Source organism: Triticum aestivum, chromosome 5D (genome assembly GCF_018294505.1).
Source record: "Triticum aestivum cultivar Chinese Spring chromosome 5D, IWGSC CS RefSeq v2.1, whole genome shotgun sequence".
NCBI lineage: Eukaryota > Viridiplantae > Streptophyta > Magnoliopsida > Poales > Poaceae > Triticum > Triticum aestivum.
In genome coordinates, this window is record NC_057808.1 from 244,509,192 (window position 1) to 244,525,062 (window position 15,871).

At 43.3% G+C, this 15,871-nt stretch overlaps 1 protein-coding gene across 1 annotated transcript; it reads left to right on the top strand.

Annotated features, from left to right (window-relative positions):
• The first annotated feature begins 2,751 nt into the window (after positions 1-2,751).
• LOC123120446 (scarecrow-like protein 9) lies at positions 2,752-6,105 on the top strand. The gene is made up of 3 exons (XM_044540441.1): positions 2,752-3,102; positions 3,304-5,564; positions 5,742-6,105. The coding sequence occupies exons 1-2, from the start codon at positions 2,970-2,972 to the stop codon at positions 5,493-5,495; spliced, it is 2,325 nt and encodes a 774-aa protein (XP_044396376.1). The 5' UTR covers positions 2,752-2,969; the 3' UTR covers positions 5,496-5,564; positions 5,742-6,105.
• Positions 6,106-15,871: the final 9,766 nt, after the last annotated feature.

Sequence of the window (15,871 nt, forward strand, 5' to 3'; positions counted from 1 at the left end):
GATGGGTGACTTCCAGCGCACAAATTAAGATCATATCTGGTCCCAACACAAATACATGGTTGTAAGCATTAATACCTCATACCCGTACATCTTTTTAATATAAGTGCTTGAATCACTATTTGCTTGCTTGATCCGGTCAAAAGCTGGATTTGACATTTTAACATAAGCTTACTAGAGACCATTGCTCCAAGGGCATCTTCCTCTCGTGGGTTCGATAACCCAGGGTCACCTTTGCGAAATAGGTGTGGGTTGCACTTTTCTGTTCCATTACCAGATCAATAAAAGGACGTATTAAGCACTTTTTCTGGTGTCGTTGCCGGGGAGGAGTTTTGTATTCCTAGTATTTGTGTTTAGAGTTTTTGTTAAAGTTAATTTTCAGTTTTTGTTTTTACTTTTTCTTAGTTTTAGTTTTTATTTTGTTGCAAGTTTTGTCAATTGAGAAAAACCGAAAAGATTACTATGGCTCATAATCTTGGGAGTTTTGCAATTCACAGCAACAACTTCATGCATCTACCTATAACACAACATGATGTTGCAGCCGCTGAGTATATGAGATCAAACCGAACCTAGTTTCCATGGTTCAACAGATTCAATTTGGTGGCTCTGCTTCTGAGGATGCCGGTATGCACTTGCATAATTTTAGTGAATTGTGCAACATGACACGCATTAAAGATTGCGACCCTGTCGCTCTGAAGTTGCGTCTATTTCCTTTCTCTTTGAGAGGAAAAGCTAAGGAATGGCTTCTAGATCTACCTAGAGGCAGTATTACTTCTTGGGATGATTGTTGCAGTAAATTATTATCTAAGTTTTGTCCACCTGCAAAGATTATGCAATTACGTTATCAGATTACAGGTTACAAGCAGGAAGAACGTGAGACACTATTACTTGCGTGGGATAGAATGAAAGAAGCTATAAGGAATCCGAGGGCCGACGTGAAGGATCGAACTCGCCTAGAAAGCCGAAGACCAAGATAATGAAGCTACCCAGAGGAAGGAGCTCCTATCCTTGGTTTGCAGACAAGTTCAGGGGCTACTGACGATGTCCTGAAATAGGGGGTGCACACCACGTCGGCCTACTGTTCATGGGCCAGGCCAACGAGCCACAAACAATTGAAGAATGGGATCCATGTGCCATGCCCCTGGCATAACCAAGATGGAGACCTCCGAAGACTTGGCGTATACTCCAAGGCGTGTTTGAATAATCAACATGTTTATCCCCATGTCGTAACCGACCATATGTAAACCCTAGATGCCATTGGTGCCTATATAAGCCGTGGGGTTTAGTCCATAGAGGCAAGCTTTTCAAGGTTTAGAGGTTAGAACCCCTTCATACGATCTCGAGGTAGATCATACTGTACTTTATACCCCATCCACAATTAATATAACATGAGCAGGACGTAGGGTTTTACCTCTTCGAGAGGGCCCGAACCTGGATAAATATCGTGTCCCTATTCTTCCTATTACCATCATTCCCATATCACCGGCTCGGGATCCCCTACTCGAGATCCGACGGTTTTAGCACCTACATGCACTAGGACAAGAGCATCATGTATATTGTCTCGTATTAATAGACTTCCTAGTTTTATCTATATTTCAAGCAATTTACCGTCGAAGGAGTTTTTTGATAAAGACAAGACAACAAGGGGACTTCCTCTCATTTCCCCACCTAACCCTAAGCGGCTAGGGAAAACTTTCCCATCCAGACTTCATCGAAGAGCCCGTGGATTCGCCTCCCCTCTGTGTGCCGCTCGGACAGCAGATGGCGGTGAGGAGAACCTCGGTGCCTCCGCTCCTGTTAGTAGTTTAAGTTAGATTTTTTAGTCCTCACAGGTGCGACGCTCGGACGGATGGCGACACCTTTTCTTCGAGTTTGTCTTTTGTGCTTCGATTCTTCTTGAGTTCGTCCGTTTAGACGTAGTCGACAGAGCTCTGGCGTAGATTCATGACATCTCCTTGGGGTGATGAGGTTAGGGTTTCTCGTAATGTGGCGAGATTTGGTGTTAGGTGCTTTAGATCTATATACAAGGGTTCAACAATGACGACTGCGACTCCAGTGCGTTGGTCCTTAGGGGCACGCACAGAAAGATTTTTCAGCTGTCATCAACCAGGTCAAGCTGGCTATGGTAGGACATCGCGTTGATGACTCTTTCTAACGGCAGTAGTGGTCGTTCGGTGGTCTTAAAATCTCGATGTAATTTCTATTATGTCTCAGATTGTCTGTATTTCGATAAACTTTTATAATAGATCTAAAATCATTTAAAAAAATTCAGATCACAGTGCAGATGAACGACGGTGTAGGCCGTGCCCCATCAGCACACGTGCCAAAAATGTATTCGGTTTGGCTAGTTCACATCTAGATATTTTTTAAGGATGTCACATCTAAACTCCCAAAATATATAATGCAGTAACAAAAAACAAAAAAACTAGGACAAAAAAAAATAGACCTCAAACAAAGTGAACATTAGCTTAAATGTGACGTAACTATGTCACATCTAGATGTGTCCTAAACAGACCCAAATGTATTTTCCTCACAAGGCAGAGGGTGTTTCTCCAACTCTTGCTTGGCGGGTGTAATCAAGCGTAATCCTGCGGAGGGGGGGTCGCATTCGCGGTGCTGAAAAGAGGAAAACCCTCACATGCAGGAGCCACCATCATCGAGGTTCTGGAAATCTCTGAGACCTCGATTATCTTTTACTCTACTTACTTATTAGCCAGCCACCATCACGGGACGAGATTTCTTTTCCTTTTACTAGCTCCGGGTCCAACTGCCAAGAGACCTCGCCGCTGGGGAACTGAGCAAAAGGAGGAATACCTCTGCTCAGCCGCGCACACTTGATCCCCCTCCCAATCAAATCACCTCTCTCCCCCCTCTCTCTCTCTGTCTGCCCCTCGCCGCGCCCCTCTCTCCTCCCCCGCCGATCCCGCGCGGCTACCGGAGGCCCGGCTGCGGCGGCGACGAGGCGGCAGGCGATGACATCGACCCCGCAGCCTCCCCGCGATCGCGCGCACGCCGCCCCGCCCGCGCAGGACCTCACCGGCCTCGGCCTCGCGGCCGCGAGGTCCCTCCGCCACCGCCCACCTCGCCAAGGGTCGATGCCTTCAGGTGAGCATGGCGCCAGCGTCAGTCCGTGATCTCCCTGTCATCGCCACCAGCCTGCGAAGTCCGTGAACTGCAGCGCTCTAGTGTTTTCCTTCCTGTTATTTTCTGCTCAGAGGTCAAATAGATAGTTCACTCACACAAGTCCCCAAAACTCGATCACTTGACATCTTCTCACTGACTGAAGAATTTCATGGTGTTTGGCAGGTTCTGTGGAGCACCAGACCATTTCAGGCTCACTGATCCACTCAATGATTCAGTTCTGCGGAGCACCAGAGTACTTCATGTTCAATGATCCGCAGCCGGTGATCCCACACCATGTGGCCGCGGAACCCAGTCACAATGCTCCCGTGGCCACCCTCTCCAGGGCCACCAACACAGAGACTGACAACCCCGAAGACTGGGAGTTCATCTCGGATGAGTCGCTCAACTACATCAGCCGGATGCTCATGGAGGAGGACATTGATGAGAAGGTCAGCGTGTACCAGGAGGAGTCAGCCACTCTCCGTGCTACCGCAAAGCCCTTCTATGACATCCTTGGGCACAAGTTCCCGCCGTCCCCTGACCGCACGCTCACGACTTGGTCCCTGGACAGCCCCAGTGAGAGCAGCAGCAGCGGTCATGCCCAGTCCTTGTCCAGTGTGGGTACTAGCGGCAGCATCGGTGGTGCGGTTCATAGCAACCAGTGCCATAATGTTGGACACTCTGAGCAGCTGGAAGCTTATCGCGGCTTGTGTGGCCGATCTTCTCAGCCACTGGTTGCCCCACCAAGTGGTGTTTCTGATGCAGCAGAGTCACTAGAAGATCCTTTGATCACCAACGGCAGGATCCCCGAGTATTTGTTCGAGAGCCTTCCAACTTGGGATTTCAGGAGAGGTGTCGAGGAAGCACAGAAGTTTCTCCCTGGTGGTGATAAGCTAGTGATTGATTTAGAAGCTGCTGGTGTCTCAAAGCCTCAAGAAGCAGTGAAAGACATTCCTTTCAATGTGAGCAGGACAGAGGTCTTGAAGGCCAAGAAAAACAGACAGAGCGAAGATCTTGACTTGATAGAAGGACGGAACATTAAACAATCTGCATTCTGTTCCGATGAGCCTGATGATTGGGTTGAGATGTTTGATGATTTGTTTCGTCAAACTGAAAAAAAGGCTACAGTTCTGCGAGAAAAGATGCGCAGCGAAGCTTCCAAGAATTCTCAGGTCATTCAAACGAAAGGAACAACTGGGGTGAAGACACGGGGCAGGAAGCCGACTAAAAATGATGTGGTGGACCTTAGGACCATCCTCATCCACTGTGCACAGGCAGTGGCAGCTGATGACCGCCGAACTGCTAATGAGTTGCTAAAGCAAATAAAACAGCATTCCAAGGTAAATGGGGATGGCAGCCAGAGGCTGGCGTTTTGCTTTGCACAGGGTCTCGAGGCTCGCTTGGCTGGCACAGGGAGCCAGCAGTACCATAGGCTTGTAGCAAAGCGGACAACCGCGTCCGACATGCTTAAGGCGTACCATCTTTACTTTGCAGCATGCCCATTCAAGAGGCTCTCACATTTCCTCTCCAATCAAACAATCTTGAGCATGACAAAAAATGCAAAGAAGGTGCACATAATTGACTTCGGCATTTATTTTGGCCTCCAATGGCCATGCCTCATCAGGCGTCTCTCCAAGAGGGAAGGTGGTCCACCAATTCTTCGCATCACGGGAATTGATGTACCCGAGCCCGGTTTCCGCCCTACCGAGCGCATCGAAGAGACGGGACAGAGGCTTGCAGAGTATGCCAAGAAGTTTGAGGTGCCTTTTGAGTACCATGGCATAGCATCAAAGTGGGAAACCATCCGTGCTGAGGATCTCAAGGTTGGCAAAGACGAAGTGGTGATTGTTAATTGCCTGTACCGTTTCAGAAATCTTATTGACGAAACAGTGGCTGTAGACAGCCCTAGGAATAGGGTGCTCAACACTATAAGGCAAGTGAATCCAGCAATTTTCATCCATGGGATTGTGAATGGGTCATACAGTGTTCCTTTCTTCATCACACGTTTCCGTGAGGCATTGTTCCATTTCTCTGCATTGTTTGACATGCTTGAGGCAACTGTGCCGCGGGATGATGACCAGCGTAGGCTCATAGAGAGGGATCTCTTTGGCCGAGAGGCACTCAATGTGATTGCATGTGAGGGCTCAGACAGAGTCGAGAGGCCAGAGACATATAAACAGTGGCAAGTCAGGAACCTGAGGGCTGGATTTGTTCAGTCTCCGCTAAACCAGGACATTGTGATAAAAGCCAAAGACAAAGTGAAAGATATATATCACAAAGATTTTGTCATAGACGAAGACAGTGGATGGCTCCTCCAAGGGTGGAAAGGAAGGATAATTTATGCTATAACTACATGGAAGCATAATAACAGTTAGGTTCTTCGTCTGCATGTCTCTTACACCATTGTTGAAGGCAGAGCTTGGCCAAGTCACCAGTATTCCAAGGTATGCACTGGGCTTTTCTTAAGTGCAATAGTATTAGTAAGTGGTTGTTTAGGTGCAACAATATTTGTAATAATTGATGGTGTAACTCTATGTATCTTTGGCACTGTGGTTTTCAAGAACGTGCAATAGATTCTTGGAGCAGAAATTTGACAATGTCGTAAAATATTTTTTCTCCAGGAATTGGCTTGAAGAATGACAGGACTCTTGTCACACTGCACTGGATTAATGTGGGTGCTTGTATACGAATTCAGTGTAGTTGCATCTATGACTATGTAGCCACTAGCCAGTACTAAGATAACCTAGAGGAAAGGAGCAGTGGTTGAGCTCTCCCTTGGCCATGGTACTGTTACTTTATTTAATTCCTACTTTTCTTCATTCTAGTTACTTCTACGACCATCCTAATTAGCAGTAACCAAATCACAGCTTCTATATTAGTTAATAAGTTAATCAAGTGCCCAGTATCATAAGGTTTTTACTTTTGACTTCCTTGAGTGTATGATATCTATGCTAATAAGAATGAGTTTGGGTTCGGCATCATCAATTCAATGGGGATATATGTTTTTTGTAGCAGTCATTTTATCATCATCAGCCTAACAAAGGTCAGAGCCATGTCTGGTTCTTGTTGTTTGATGCTCATTATTGTAATCTGATCAGACAACTAACTGAAGCACCCAATTGCATTGTTGTATGAAATAATTAAGCAAGACATGAGGTTACTTGTGAGTTTTCATGACTAATAGTTAAGTAGGTAAGTTAATAAAGCTCATGAGCTTGTCAACTAAATTGGCACGATCCCGTTTCACACACTTTGGGATTCACAGTTTCATGCCGCTAATTTGTTTAAGATTATGTGTTGTCACAACTCAAGGGCTTTGATACCTGTACTTAATTTCTCTCTACGGTTCTATTAATTTATCCAGTCAGAAACTTTCGAAACTCACGTTATCGTGTGTCTAGAAAGCTAAAAAAATAAGGGTGTTGACATCCATATATGCTATGTAGAGCGTGTTCCATGGTTATCATATTTTATGCATGGAAACTAATTTGTGCTAGTCTGGTTGTACCGAAGGGAAAATGCTAAATAAATACCAACAATTCCTGATGGAAAAATTCAAAAAAGAACATTGATCTTTCATCATCGCTTCTCTGATGCTGCTGGAAATTACATGTTGTTTGGCAGATATAATTGATGGCGTAAATGGATATATGCTTTTTTGGTAATTCAGACCTTTGGCATGTTCTTGCAGCGATGTCAATCTTTTAAGAGCACAGGATATTTTTGGAGCAGTTATTTGAAAATGGCATGAAATGTTCTTTTCTTTTTATTCCAGAAAATAACCTGAGGAGTGAACAAGATTGTTGTTGCACTGCACCAGATCAAGGTGCGGGGGAGCCTGTGTAAGAACTGAGTGTCAATTGCGTCTGTGCAGTAGCCGCCTTCTCTACTATTAATTGTTTAGCCAACCACCTAGGACTTTAATGTTTGTACTCTTGACATTCCTGGATCCACTTTGTTAGTAAGCCTGAGTTGGTTCCAGCATCATGCAGCATATGCATTGTCAAATCAAATGATTCAGTATCCACATTTCATTTGGTTACTTTCGCAGCGTGCGCTGCATGCTGTCGAGAAACGGCGGTCCTTGGGCTTCAGTGGGGGACTTGTTTGGAGCATTTGAGAAAACAAGCAGTGCTACAACTTCACATTTTTTTCTGTCTAAAGAACTAGTTGACGGACGGTGCTAATATAAGGATAGGATATCGGTGGATAATGGTCGATGGGTGCAAGTGCTATGCATGCAACCGCTGTCGCCATCTCTGCATTGAATATTTATTGGCTTTCTTTGGCTGCCAATGCCGACCTCTTTTTAGCTGGGCTTGCAACTCGCAAGCTGACTTTGTAGGTCAGTTGCCCTGCTGTGTTCAGCTCAACTGTTGATATGCGTATTTTTCTTTGTTTCTTTTTTAGCCATCGCGGACTGGATTGAATTGAATCTCTACTCTGGCAAAAGTTAAGTAGAATTTGGTAAAGAAAAAAAGTATAGGGTCACTGCTACTTACTGTACATTGTTGCCCCCCATAATAACACTTCTCAAGTCGAATCGAGTGGAAACTAGAGTATACTTGATTAAAAAAATCAAAAAAATAGGGTGGCAAATAATTATGAAGTCTTCATGAGCTAAAGTGACATCTTCTAATGATTATTGGTGGGTTGGAAACGAACAACCTCGCCGAATCTTTATGTCGTTGGATCTTTTCCGTGACTTCAAATATTGTCTCATATACTTGTTCTTCACGTTCACGGTATCATTCTTCAAAATGATGACGGGCGATGAACGAATTGGTGGCGGCACGGGATGGGCGGCGGATGTGAAGGGGGGGGGGGGGGGGGGGGGGTGGTGAAGATAAAGCTGATGTGGACATGGAACCAACCGCCGAGGTTTCCTGTGTGCGCTCACCGCCATAATGATGATGGGGTGACGCCTCTCTTGTCCTTGAGATTGACTTCACTAGTGGTGTTTTGCCGGAGGAAATTGCACAAAGCATCAACTATTGGCTATTGCCGTTGATTTTGGAGAGAATGTATATTTTATCAGTTTGTGCTATATATTGGTGTAGTCTCTTGCAGCTAAGTCTAATCGAGCATTTAGGTAGGTTTACATGATTTCCGGCAAGTGGATCTCGTTGGTAAGTTCACGGGTGACAAAAAAACCGGCCACATCAGCTGGCCAAATAAAAAACCTTTGGTCCAATTGCACTGAAATTTCCCCAGATTAGTATTGAGTACAGTACATCATGTGTATTTTTTCCTTTTTTTTGAACATGCTAAATTTCAAAAAAAAAGAAGAGCTAACTAACATTCCCATGCTAATCTAGTCGATTGATGGCTGGTTTTCTTTGTCATGCGTGCGCTTACAAGCGGGCTCCATGTGTAGGAAATCAAATCAACGTACCTAACGTTGGATTAGACGTAGCTGCAATGGATTACACCAATATGTAATCTTTTGTGCAACAAACTATATAGTGGGTTTTCTGTGTAAAATCAGCACAGGCTCGTATTTTATCTTTCTTACTGTTCCGTAACTATGAGAACGAAAAGCAATTTCAAGCCCAGTAAATTTCAATAATTACAGGGTAGTTAGTGGTTTGTGCAATTTCCTCGTTCTGCTGCTATCTCTGTCTATGATTCCTTGGTGTAAACGGGGAAAGGAGGCGTGAGAGGTCCATGGATTTATTTTCTCTCCTCCCCAATCCCCATAGCATAATGTTTATTCTTTTTTTTGCGGTTTATTCACCTGCTTAATTTCTTATGGGTGTTGAAAGGCGAGTCTTTTGGGCATCCTCATTGACAAATGCGCACTCCAAATGGTTAATCGATGGGTGTGGCTAGATCTCAGCTAAGTGAAATTCGAAGGACATTTTGCTGACGTCGTCGTCGTTGTTGTTTTCTGTTTTCTCTTCATTTACTTTTCTTTTTCTCCACCCTTTTTATTGTGTCTTTTTTGGAAAATATGTAGATGTGATCGCACGTGTTCGATGGTGTGTAATTGTAGTTGAGTGCAATTTGCAAGCGGGAAAATATAGTTGCACCCGGAAAATAAATAACGTTAATTAGTAAAAAAAACAATAGAAAAGGAAAATTTACAAAAATGTCTGCATAAAATTAGACGGTGAATACCGATCTATGCCCCCTTAAATGAAACATGGTAAAAGCTTTCTTTGTTCAAAGTTTAAGTCTGCTAAGGAATTCATTTATTTTTTGCAGGGGTGACTTGCTTTGGCTTTGGCTCATTTCATGTAATGGCTTTTGTATGGTACTGGGATATGGGTAGGTCCGCGATAACGGGGCATGAAGTCTCCTTTTTAATTTTATTGAAATTTTATTTTACACAATTAATTTCATTGTAATATATCATATACAAGCCTCTTCACTTTGGCGGTGTAAGCGATAGCTGGCTGCGGGGAGGGGGGGGGGGGTAAGAGATGTAAGAAAAATTATCAATTTGACCCATAGTCTCAGTGTTGTATTTGGTTATTTGTTAAAAATCTCGAATATGCACGAGTGCGTATCATATATTAAAAAGAGTGTTATATTTATTAAAATCTCCTTTTGGGGGAGAAGGGTACATTGTTAGTGTAGGTGACTTCGAAGATATAACTGGTGGACATGTATTCCGTCCTGTAAAATTCACATGATCTTTCTATGAATCAAAGAGGACGGAGACCTTTTTGTTGATTTTTCTTATTCTTAGGAACCCTTCTTCAGTTGATACAGGTAAAAGTACTGTGGGGATGGTCGTGGGTCAGTTTATGACGAGCACGGGGAGGGTGGTGGCCAAGTATCAATTGGGCAGCAAAAAGAAGATGCAAAATCACAATGCAAAGGAACTATAACTTGGATGATGCATGCTTTTTTTGAGAGAGAGGATGATGCATGTGACGGGCGGGTGCTTTCAAAAGATTTATATTTGCTAGCAGGGGTGTATTACGGTTGTCAGCACGAGCAAATCTCCACGGTGAGGCCCAACCCAAGCCCAACAGCAGGTTCTGCGTTGCTTGTCGCTCGCAACTGCACCATGTGCGTGCGCGAGCGCTATATCTCACATTAAATGAAATCACTAATTAAAAAGCACTTTATGTAAAGGTCACTCTTATCTTTCCAAGTTGCGACAAGTGGTGTACTGCAGGTGCGGCACTTGTAGCAATCTGGTAGTTTTCCTCTTTTTTCGTAGATCCGTTAATTCAAAATGTTTTATCTTTTAAACCGTGCATTCAAATTTCGAACCGTTTTCATCGTTGGATCCCATGTTTATAGGTTTTGATGAACCTTTTTTCATGAAAAAATTGGACGAAAAAACCGAACCGGGATCACTTTTTTTCCCTTTCCGAAAAGAGGCACGACTATGCATATCGCGGAAGCAACACCGTGTCTCCAAGAGAAGCAAATCCGTGCCTCCCGCGGAAGAAAAAATACATTTTTTTCTGTTTCCGAAAGGCACAGTCATGCCTTTCGTGGAAGCAAAACTGTGCCTCTTGCAGAAGGAAAAAAACGCATTTTGTTTTTCATTTCTAAGAGGCACGGTCGTGTCTCTGGCGGAAGCAAAACGGTGCCTCCCAGAAGTAAATCCGTGCCTCTCGCGGAAGAAGAAACAAAGAAAACGCGTTTTTTTCATTTTCGAGAGGCACGACCATGCCTCTCACGGAGGCAAAACCATGCCTCTCGCGAAAGCAAATCCGTGCCTCTCATGAAAGAAAAAAATGTATTTTTTCACGCAATTTTTTATTTTTTATTTATCCAAAAGTTAAGAAAGACAGATGAAAAACCAAAAGAACGAAAAAAACCATAAAACACCGAAATTGTGCGCGAAAAAATGAAAATCAGAGGGAGCGTCCAGAGCGCGGCATATGGCGGTGGTTGGGAGCGCGCCAGTCTCAGCCCACCCCAGGTGACCCTTGCACTCCCTAACGAGCACTCGTTAGTTAGTTGCTCTCCGCATTAAGCAAGATGCAATCACGGGCCGGCCCGTTAGCGCACTAAAAGTTAAAGGAGAGAAAAAAATGACGCGCCAAGGTTTCTATCCCAAGATCTCTGTGTTGCTTAGTTGTGCTGCTACCAATAAGCCATCGCTCACATTACATTAGATACATAAGACGCGATCTACTTGAAGTAAAAAAATTGGATATTCACTAGCTTTTCGGGTTTTCGTTTTCATTTTTTCATCGATTTTTCTTCGTTTTTTCTACATTTTACTGGTTTTTTTTCTTTCTTTCCTTTTTATTGGTTTCTTTGGTTGTTTCTCGGTTTTCAATGGTCTCATCTTTTCTTTCATTTTTCTCCATTTTTCTCCGGTATTTGTTGTTTCTTTCCCGTTTTCCATCTATTTTTCTTTTGTTCTCCCTCAGGTTTTCATTGTTTTTCTATATACATTTTTCTAATACATGTTTAACAGGTTTTTAATACATGGTCAATATTTTTTTATTTTATTTCTTTATTTTTTTTCTTTCTACATTTTTTTGTATATGTCAACAATATTTTTCTAAAACACGTTTAACATTTTTCAATACAAATTTAACATCTTTTTAGTATATGGTCAACATTTTTTCTAAGCACACTGTTAACATTTTTAGATGCTTGTCTAAAAAATTTCATATACAAGATTACATTTTTTTATACATGGTCAACATTTTTCTATACAATTTTTTAAATGATTAATTAACAATTATCAAATAAAAAAGATTAACATTTTTTGAATACATGGTCAACATTTTTTATACACGTTGAACATTTTCCAAGCGCTTCATTAACATTATTCAAACACTAGTTCAACATTATAAATGCTTGGTTAACATTTGTATATAATCATTTTTTAATATATGATCAACATTTTTTTATACTAATTTTAACATTTGTCAAATGCTTCACCAACATTTTATAAATAGTTGTTCAACATTTTTTTCAAATGCATGTTTAACATTTTTATATACATGATAAAAAATCATCATTTTTTAATACATGGTCATCATTTTTAATAATATCTTTCATTTTTCAAATGCTTCATCGCTATTTTTCAAAATACTAATTCAGCATTTTTTTCGAATGCTTGATTAACATTTTTATCTACATGATAAAAAATTTATCATTTTTTAATACATGCTCAACATTTTCTCTATACACATTTAACATTTTTAAAATAGTCTTACTAAGTCTTAGTCAACTAAGACTTTGTTAAGTCCCAGTCGATGTTATATCCATAAGATTTGCATTGAGAGCCGTGTAAAAAATACGTTTTTTTTCCTCTTGCATGTCACGTCACTTGACTGAGACTTGATTAAATCTCAGTCGAATGACCTAGCCACACCCTTTTTCAAATGCTTGATCATCATTTTTCAAATACTTGTTCAGAAACATTCAAATGCTTGATTAACAATTTTTAAATACATGATCAGATTTTTATACACATTTTTAATACATTTTTGGTATGGAGGTTCTGGCCTCCCACGCTCCCGGGCCGGCGGATCTCGGTCTCCCCTTCAGCGACGGTTCCTACCCTCTCACTGAAGGCGAGATATAGGGTGGCCTGTGCGTGTGTTGCTTCTCGCTCGCAACTGCGCCATGAATCCTTGCCGCCTGTATCACCTCGATGGGCTTCAAATGCATAATCGCTGAGCATGATGCATCACGCTCAGGCTCGACCTTTATAGTGTAAATCTACTTTCATCAATCTATATCTACTAATAAAGAAAGATGATACCAAGCAGTCCGCTTGGTAATTTACAAATAAAAATTGCAATCAAATAATAAAGAAAGTTGATATGTTTGGTTTACTCCATCACGTGTATTTTGCAAAAAGGCCCCTGTCCTTTATGAGAATCAACCTGCACTCCATCATTAATCTGTCATGCAAAAAAAGGTTCACTGAAAAAAGAAGAAAAAAAAACGGTTCCCTGACAAAAGCACACATCGGCATCTGCCTCCTCTCTCCTCAACGCTCTCAAGTCCCTAGGCTGAGTCATTCCCCCAATCCACAGCCACACCTCACACCACTTGCTGTGGCCATCGGACACCAACCCATTTGGCGCCCCCGCTGCACCAACTCAACCATCGTCGTCGCCGTTCCACGAATAGATTCACACCCTCCTTGCAATGGATGCTGCCCCAACCACCTCACCCAACACGACGCCAGACCAACACTACTGCAGGATGCTGCTAGCGTGACACTATAATCAGAGACGCTTCGACGAAACTGTGTGCGATGCATTAATCGTAAATGGTGATATAATAAAACCGTTAAAAATGATATGAGACGTTTGTGATGGCGGAGACATCAAACACGATTCAGATTATAGTTGCATGTGCGATGTCTAGCATACAATTCATTCAAATGAAATATTTGCGATGAGCTTAACAACAGAAATTGTCAGCCATATGAAGGCATGTGCGATATACGACATACAATTCACCCGATGAACTTTTTGTGATTAGGCAACACAACAAAAATGGTCAGACAGATCAAGGTGTTTGGGATGAGCCGAGACAACAGAAACGGTTAACCTTAACAAGATGTGTGTGATACGCAGCAAACAGGCAACTCGGATGAACTGTTTGCGATGATAGAAAATAACACAAACATTTACAAGTGATAATATGTGTGTGATACCCGACAAACATGTCGCTCGGGTAAACTGTTTGCGATGATAAAAAAATAACACAAACGATTCGGCGTAATAATATGTGTGTGATACCCGGCAAACATGTCAGTAATCAGAATTGTGTAGTAAGATGAACCGACAATAACACATACGATTCGTGCTAATAAACACCCGATTCAGAAAATATTGCACAAATTATCGTTCGTACTCATACATAATCAACCAAACAACATAATAGCGTACGAGTTGTTTGCGATGGCTAGGAGCATCGCACACGATGCGTGGTACGAGTACTCGTGTGTGATGATTTGTAAGTTCCACATATGTGTCCTTATGTTAACACGTGTGTGATAGCACGTGACACGTCATATGGTTGTGTCCTGGGAATTGGGTGCTCCACTTAGTCTTTCCGCGCTCCAGCGAAGACTTCCCGCGAAGCCTGTGACGCCCCCGATTTGACCGTACACTAATCATGCACGCAAATGTGTACGATCAAGATCAGGGACTCACGAGAAGATATCACAACACAACTCTAAAACATAAATAAGTCATACAAGCATCATAATACAAGCCAGGGGCCTCGAGGGCTCGAATACAATTGCTCGATCATAGACGAGTCAGCGGAAGCAACAATATCTGAGTACAGACATAAGTTAAACAAGTTTGCCTTAAGAAGGCTAGCACAAAAGTAGCAACGATCGAAAAGGCAAGGCCTCCTGCCTGGGACCTCCTAGCTACTCCTCGAAGCCGAACTCCATGTAGAATCATCCTCGGGATCTCTAGCTCCTGGACTCCAGCATCTGGTTGCGACAATCCGGTATAGAAAGGGGAAAAGAGGGAGAAAAGCAACCGTGAGTACTCATCCAAAGTACTCGCAAGCAAGGAGCTACACTACATATGCATGGGTATATGTGTAAAGGGGCATATCAGTGGACTGAACTGCAGAATGCCAGAATAAAAGGGGGATAGCTAGTCCTGTCGAAGACTACGCTTCTAGTCATCTCCATCTTGCAGCATGTAGAAGAGAGTAGATTGAAGGCCTCCAAGTAGCATCGCATAGCATAATCCTACCCTGTGATCCCCTCCTCGTCACCCTGTTAGAGAGCGATCACCGGGTTGTATCTGGCACTTGGAAGGGTGTATTTTATTCAGTATCCAGTTCTAGTTGTCATAAGGTCAAGGTACAACTCCGGGTCGTCCTTTTACCGAGGGACACGGCTATTCGAATAGATAAACTTTCCTGCAAGGGTGCACCACATAACCCAACACGCTCGATCCCATTTGGCCGGACACACTTTTCTGGGTCATGCCCGGCCTCGTAAGATCAACACGTCGCAGCCCCACCTAGGCTCAACAGAGAGGTCAGCACGCCGGTCTAAACCTATGCGCGCAGGGGTCTGGGCCCATCGCCCTATGCACACCTGCACGTTGCGTACGCGGCCGGAAGCAGACCTAGCCCCCTTAATACAAGCGCAAGCTTACGGTCCAATGCGGCGCGCGCCACTCAGTTGCTGACGTCAAAAGAGTTTCGGCTGATACCACGACGCCGGGATACCCATAACTACTCCCACGTAGATGGTTAGTGCGTATAGACCAAATGGCCAGACTCAAATCAAATACCCAGATCTCGTTAAGCGTGTTAAGTATCTGCGAACACCGACCAGGGCCAGGCCCACCTCTCACCTAGGCGGTCTCAACCTGCCCTGTCGCTCCGCCACAAAGTAACAGTCGGGGGCCGTCAGGAACCCAGGCCCACCTCTACCGGGATGGAGCCACCTGTCCTTTCAGCCCCCTCATCAGAATTACTTGCGGGTACTCCTCGAGCCGACCCGACTTTAGTCACCACATGTGTCATGTATATAATGTATATAGTATATACTCGTGATCACCTCCCAAAGTGATCACGACCCAGTAGTATAGCATGGCAGACGGACAAGAGTGTAGGGCCACTGATGGAACACTAGCATCCTATACTAAGCGGTAGGATAGTAGGTAAGGGTAACAACTGTAGCAACAATGACAGGCTATGCAACAGAATAGGATTAACCGAAAACAGTAACATGCTACACTACTCTAATGCAAGCAGTATAGAGAAGAATAAGCGATATCTGGTGATCAGGGGGGGGCTTGCCTGGTTGCTCAGACAAGAAGGAGGGGTC